Source organism: Astatotilapia calliptera, chromosome 13 (assembly GCF_964374335.1).
Source record: "Astatotilapia calliptera chromosome 13, fAstCal68.1, whole genome shotgun sequence".
NCBI classification, from domain to species: Eukaryota; Metazoa; Chordata; class Actinopteri; order Cichliformes; family Cichlidae; genus Astatotilapia; species Astatotilapia calliptera.
Window position 1 is genome coordinate 9,103,339 of NC_137434.1, and position 7,439 is coordinate 9,110,777.

The 7,439-nt window shown below is 44.0% G+C and overlaps 1 protein-coding gene across 1 annotated transcript in view; it reads right to left on the reverse strand.

The window, feature by feature from the left end:
• Window positions 1-6,593, reverse strand: part of ptk7b (protein tyrosine kinase 7b) — a 70,433-nt gene extending 63,840 nt beyond the window's left edge. Inside the window, exon 1 of the mRNA XM_026189413.2 lies at window positions 5,927-6,593. Coding sequence (XP_026045198.2) covers window positions 5,927-6,047 — 121 coding nt within the window. The 5' untranslated portion in view covers window positions 6,048-6,593. The remainder of the gene's footprint in view (window positions 1-5,926) is intronic.
• Between the last annotated feature and the right edge of the window lie 846 nt (window positions 6,594-7,439).

Here is a 7,439-nt window from a genome sequence, read left to right on the forward strand (position 1 = left end):
GTGATACTACAGGTTATCACTAAAAGCAGAAGGGTGATTTCAGCCACGGCAGATTAGACAGGGTGGAGGTGAAGGATGGCAAGAAGGTGTCACGCACGTCATCTGATAAGAGAATAATAATGTCACATTAGTGAGACATCAAGTGAACGAGGGAAGAAAACCTGATCTGATTTATTAGATTAGTTAGTTCACTCTTTCACCTTTTCCTTCACAAGTGAGACCGGACCTGGGAAAAGGATCAGGAGATAAGATAATATACAACACCCCAACGTAAACACCCTCAATGCAATCTCAGGCAGGCCTCATGTGGGCCAAACCTTCAACAAAAAAACAAAAGACCCTGCACATTTTTACTTTTATAAGGTGGATTTTCCAGACTCTGTCACAACAGTGATTACTTTCCCTTTCACTGCAGCGACTGCAAGACAAACAGCACAAAGTTAGCGTTCTTGTTAGAAAGTAACTCTCCAGGAATGTGTGAAGGCATTCGACCGGCTGTGAAAGCTCATTCCAGATGACGCCTAATTATCATAAAAGATGGGAAAAAAGTGTAGCTGAGTAGGTGCGTGTGTGCTTGTCCTTTTCAAACTCAAACATTTCCCACCTTAAATCTTAAAAACCTCTAATTTAGATCCAATCCTCTAAAATAAGACATTTTAACAAGTGTTGCTTTGGCTAATCAGACTTACCAGTAGAGCCCAAACAGATGTCTGCTGGTTACACAAATAAAAGAAGTCAAAATGAGATTCATTTATTACAGGATCTATAACAAGTCAATGGCGACCAATGAAAATAACTCAATTAAGACTTGCAGTTTATTTTCTGTCTATTGATTGTTGATTGGTGACTAATCACTCATCACTGCTTTCTAGGTGTGTGTGTGTGTGTGTGTGTGTGTGTGTGTGTGTGTGTGTGTGTGTATATAAACTAACAAAAAAGCCCATCTGATTGGAAGATTTCACCACTTGAGCTCTGATAAATTTGCCAACTGGGTAGGCAAGTAATTGAAAACGCTATAATTTCTGTGCATAACACAAAATAAGTAACGGGGGGGTTAACCGCTAGTCCAGTCCAGACAGGAGACAGAGCCGTAGAGGCACCGAGTCGATAAACAAGAGCGATCCTTCCACATGAGACGGTCGAGCACAAGAAGCAACAAACCAAATGCAACAGGAAACAAGGAAAAGGAGACGGGAGAGCTACAAGGGTTGATTCCAATCACGACCACAGGGCCTTGCAGCAGGAGCCAGCGCAACCACACGCATGCACAGCATCACAGAGACATGCACGCAGCACTCAGTGGGTCATTACAGAAACAACAGGGGCTGCAAAGAGCAGTGGTCAGTATAAAGAAAATAAACCTGCACATATCAGCAGGTAAGCTTCCTTAGGCGCACATACCAAACATTAAATGTCAGCGCCTGGAAAATAGTAGTCAACACTACATCTTATAAGCTATCACATCCATCTTTCTTTCTTTACTCTCCCTCTGGGGCTGGTGAGAGTGTTGTTTTTGGCAACCACTGATCCATAACTTCAAAATGACTCCAAACAACTCATTTAGCTGGCAGGAAAACTAAAACGAAAAAGAGCTTATTCCCCATAAGAAAAATAACATAAAAAAAGAAGGCTTTTATTGACACAAGAGAGACCATGTGCAGAGGCATCACAGTGACATGCGTTTGCCAGCTGACAAATCTTCAACAGTGCTGTGTGCCTCCAGTTCCCAGCATCCTTAAAGCTGGCACACCTAGATCGATTTCGGGGTCGCTGGAAGGACGGAAAACCGAGATGATGAAGACGCATCAATTTAAAAATGACATGGACCCCAGTGGGCTGCCATGAGTGTAGCCTCTGCAAGAGTGCAAGAAGATCCTCCCCCCTGGGAAAAGAGCCTTCCATAATGGGAGTGAATGCAAGCCGGCTTAGGAAAACAGGGGACCGTGGAGTTCAAAAGGCTTCACCTAAACCTGAATAAACACGGCTGATAAACGACCAGAAATAAGAGCCACCGAAGACGCTGAGAAATCCTCCCCCCTTGTTCACACAACCAGTGCTACCAGTTAAAGTCTCCCATATGCACAAACGCGCCGAGACCCCGATCTGTACAGACAAAATCCGCGGAAGACATTTTGATACGAGAGCGTAGATAAACACAGGTGTTACTCATTATATTCATTAAGGCCCGGTAGCTAAATACAGCAGAGCTTTCATTACTTTCATTGCACGCCTTTGTTTACCTACTCTTTAAAGGTCTAAACGGCTGCTGGGACATTCCTCTCCTCTTTGCTTTGTATCGCTGGTCTATGCTCTAACAGGAATGGTTTGTGCTATTTCACTGCTTCCAAGGGGTTTTATCAAGTCTGCTTATGGGTCCATTTGCGTATCAATACTTCAGCTGCTCCCTTTCCCCCCTCCCACTCACAGAAAACTGATCGGGAATCATCGAGGCTTCTCAGTGTCAACACAACTGTTTAATTAACAGTAGAAACTGAAAATAGTAGGAAAAAAAGGTGCGAGTGTGACTCAGATGAGCAAAAGCTTCACTGTTGTGACACGCCACCATTTATAACACTTACAGGCATATGAATGTCACAGACTGGACCTGTTCTTGATTCTTGTTCTTATTGCCTAACCGGTAAACCGGCTGGGGCTGTATTGTGGCCAATATTAACACGAGGTATTGATAACTGATAACCATCAGCTTATATTGAGAGTATATTGCTCAATAAATAACATAAATTGGAGAAGAGAAACCCAGATCGTTTGTCTTTGTCACTGGGGTATTTGGGAGATTCTCAAAAATCAATTACGATAAAAAGGAGATGAACAAATATTTGTATTTTCTGTGTTTATTTTGCTTTTGCTGATATTTATTTCTGACAGAGTAAAAAAAAAAGAACATTTTTTGAGTGTTTAATCTTTTCATCATATCTTACCTAACTGCAAAACTGAAGGCACACAGATAAAGGTCAGCCATGGACACTGGGAAGTTTCAACAGGCTGATCAACAGAGTGTGAACAAGTAAATAAATAACTACACATAATACATTTTAGGGAACTCTGTATATTTTAAGTGCGACTGAAAGAAATATCAGTATGGGTCTTAAAAATCCTAAATCGGGGGATCGGACTAAACAAGGCAACCCAGAGACCAAAAGAAAGTCAGTGCCATTCAACGACAACAGGCCAAATTACCAATGGCAACGCAACTTAATGTTTTCTAAACTTCAAGGAGAGCGACTGAAGCACTTTTGTGTAGGCGTGACTGATACTGTTAATAGAGATGACAGAAAACAGGGTAATGACATTACATTAGAAGGCCACCTAAACGAACTCTGAAACACCCATCAGCTACAAAATGAGGCATGAGGAGTTTTTTATTACTGAAAAGAAAATTTACCATCAGATCATTAAATAAGTGGAATAATATAACACGTGTAGAAAGGCTGCTGTTAGGTGATGCATTGCACAGCACAGATGTTCATCGGTCTTTCTCAATATCATCTTGTGATGAAATTTCAAAATGCATGAAGACAATCATGCTGCGGTCTGTACTGCAATCCAATCAAATATATATGGATTTTTTATTTTTTTTTCCACATTCAATGGCTCAGTTTCAACACAGTTATTAGAAACAGCTGCGCACGCCTCTGACAGTAAACAGACAAATTCCAAATTCAACACAATGCACTTCTGTCTTTGTTTAGTCTACATCCCTCCATCCCCTCTGACTTTAAGCATTCGGAGAATCCGCCTTGTGTGCAGCCAAACAGCCTTCAACCCCAGCAGGGCTAATAAGAGGCAAGCGTATGGATTTTAAAATAGAGCAACAGCAGGTGGGTACGCCAGCGAGGCATCCTCACAGCCACTGGTCGACTTTCCAGGATAGGAGAGCTTTGGGATACTGACATCTTGCATCCTTCTACTTGAAACCTTCTTCCCCTTTTTGAGAGATGAACAGATCCAGTGCCGTGCTCTGTGGTTTGCGCAGTGTAGCAACAGCGTTTTGTTTTATAGCAGATTCTGAAAAGCCGGAGAGAACATCCACACAGTAAACAAAGTCTAAACTCAGAAGTGATTCCCAAGAAGAAGCTGGACAGGATGTGCATTAATCATCGCAAAATGATGATTATTAGCGTGATAGAGTGATTTTCTCCAGCTGCCCGAGACAGAGAGAGGGAGAAAGATCAAAGACGAGGGCCTGACAAGAGCCGCTCCTCTGCAGCCAGCCCAGTCATTTTTTCACATAAATCTTTCAGGACGGGGAGAGAAACAAAGAGGCAAAGATGATGAAAAATACACCATAGATGAGCAGATAAGAGAGATGCTGCATTAACGTTATGGACATTGACTGGATGAGTGGCTTTCATGTACTCCAGAGGGCTGCCACGTCACGTCGGCTACAAATAGAAACCAGATCAACAGAGGAGCAGAGAGCCGAGCAAAGAGTTATGACTGCCAAGTCAAAATAAAGACAGATCTCAGTAAATATTTGGCCACAGGAACATGGAGTGTTTGGTGCGGACTGCTTCATGTGGGGAGTAAAGATCTCTGTGGCGCTTTCACCCATTCAGAGGCCCCCTTTTTTTAAAAAAAATACAAAAATAGGGCATTCCTAAGGTTGGGTTAAAAAAGCATGGCTGTCGTGAAGGTACCTGGCTTGGCTCTATTCATTCATTTTATAAACATAAACCCACTGCCTTGCTTGCCTCCGTCTCCCCTGCTGCTGCCTGCACACAGAGGACACATTCATCCCCCAAAGCGGGCACCATGAGGAGACTGGAAGGGACGGAGGGGGGTGGGCACCAGACACACTTCAACTTCAAGGAATTTTTCAGCCACTTTTGACCATCACTGCGGCGCCGACAGAGCGAGCAAAAGCCCAATCTGTGCAGATCAGATAAAACTTGACTCGGTTTTGACACGAGGAACACAAGAGTCTCTGATCCCGATCCCCCGGCAGGATAGCAGCATTCCTCTGCACAAACTCGGGAAGGATCTTCTTGCGGCTTTCTTCTCGCTCTGCGGCTGAGGTTATGAACTCCGGAGAGGCTTCACGCCATGGGAGGCCACGGAGAAGGATCGTGACTATCTTTTTTTACCCCACTTTTTGTAGCTCCTCTCCACCGTCACCCATGATGGAGCGTGCCAAAGCTGAGAGGCAGCTCAAACACCCAAAACAGAGTTATGAATATGATAATCAAGGAATGGCGTATCCAGTGTGTTGTGTGAGGTTTGAAGTATACTCAAGGGAACACATAATGACATGGCAGGGCTGCTTCAGTGATAGATTACAACCAGCTATCATCCCATCATTCCCCTCTGCTGCTGCAGATGAGAAATTTAATCACTGTGTAATTACAGTGATATGCAAACAGAAGAGCTGCAGCATTGTGAGAAAAAGAAAGTGTTTAACAATTTCAAACCTTTCAATTTAAAAGCATTTTTACTCTTCATCCCCCCCGCACTCTAACTTCCCTAAAGTTTTCTCTCAGTCCTGGAACAAACTGCCTTTCTAACTCATAAAATCAAGTCTCCCCCCCCCCTTAAAAAAAACGGGCTCAGTGGGGGAGGGGTACCCCCCTTTTCCTCACTGACCACCGCTCCCTGCCCAACAAAATTTAACTTCTTTAAATTTCCACTACGTACAACAAACACTTTCCTTGCATGAATGAAAAAGTCATCAAGCATCACCTTTGACTCTCTGTAGCAGCCCTTCTTTGCACGGAGTTCCAACAGTGCACCAACTTCAACCAGCTACATAAGTAGTCACAAAAGCATGGAGGTCCATGTTGGCTCCACCAGCACTTATTTATGTTTTTAAACTCATTCTTCTGGAGTTACAGTATCTGGATGCTCTGGAGTAAATAAAACCCATATGTGCTCTGCTCGTAGTAGGAGTGTAGAGGAGCTTGTTACCAACCTTGGAGGCAGATAAAGCCCACAGCATACATCATATCCACCGGCATTCTCCTCCTGGTAGTCGCAGCGGGGGTTCTCCAGCCTTCCCCCCGCCGGGTCTCGCTCCCTCCTCGTTGATCCATGACCGTTCCGGTGCTCGGCGGCTTCCTGGGTTGCTGTTCTCCGGCGGCTACGGGAGAGCCGCAGCGCGAAACACAGGAGCAGGGGGGTGAGCGTCAAAGAGATCCGTGCGTCACCGTGTGCTTACAGGTAAACCAACACTGCTGCCTGCGCGGCTCCTCCCGGGAAAAGCGAGACGGCCTGCTCACCTGGTTGTTCCGGAGACTAGCGAGAGCACAACAGAAACATGTGGGGTGGACGCTTCGGGTTTCAGGCTGCTCACACAAAACGAGTGAACGAGTTCAGACTGAGATGCCCCGCCGAAAGTTTGAAGCGAAGTTTAAACTTCCAGGTGGCTCGCAGGGGAGGGCTGCTGTGAATTTAGGCTGCGGTGGTTCATTACAGCCCGGTCTGTGTTGCCCGCCGTGTGCCCGCTCTTAGAGCCGCTGGACCACCTCGCTCTCCAACAAGAGGGAGTTTCTCTCCGCCGTGTTTCCAAGTTGGCTTCCTCCCACTCGCCTGAGTGATTTTTTTACTCCAGAGTTAAGTGGGCGGAAACAACATACGATAGTTCCTGTCGGAATTTTCAAAATAAATGTAACAACAAGGACCACTTTAAATACCGAGTTTTCCACAATTTCTCATTTGTATATTTTAACCTTTAATTCATGTATTTTAATTTAGTTTATCAGTCTTTTCATGCTGGGTGAGGCCAGTAATAGTCCAATAGATCACTATCATTATTATTATTATTGTTATTATTATTACTACTACTACTACTAGTTGAAGGAAACTGTTTCCAGGGCCTACTCCGTGGATCGGCTTCCTCCGAGGCGTGGACGTCTATCAGCAGAGAATGTACCTTCACCTATCAGCAGAGAATGTCCCTTAGTCTGTAACACAGTCAAATATATTCTCAAGTAATATTCAAGCATGCCATTCAGCGTGTTAGTACGAGCTCGGGAGCAGCTTGGGAGAACAAGAAAACAGAGACTGCTTTAGATTGTCTTCCCAAAGTGACTCAACTTTATTCACAAGTACAACAGTTTATATAGAGGGTAAAATTCATGAGACAGCAGATTATCAGTTTAAACCAGTACAGACCAAGATAAGGCAGCGTCTTCCTGCCCTTGGGTGAAGAAGCATCCTTTGTGTAGTTTATTAGTTCAGCTACAATTGTGATTATCTCAGCGACATATTTTCAAGGCACAAAACGAAGAGTTCTTTCATTAGTGAAATCTGAAACAAACCATTTGGCCTTCAACAGGCGTCTAAAAGATTAAGAAACTAATGTAGCTGAGGGAGTGATCTCTGTGGTATTTCAACTTTGTACCAGCCTGTGATTCTCACACATCAATTCTTGGGTCAAAGAGAAAAATAACTAAAACAAAGGGGCCTTAATGAATGACAGAGTT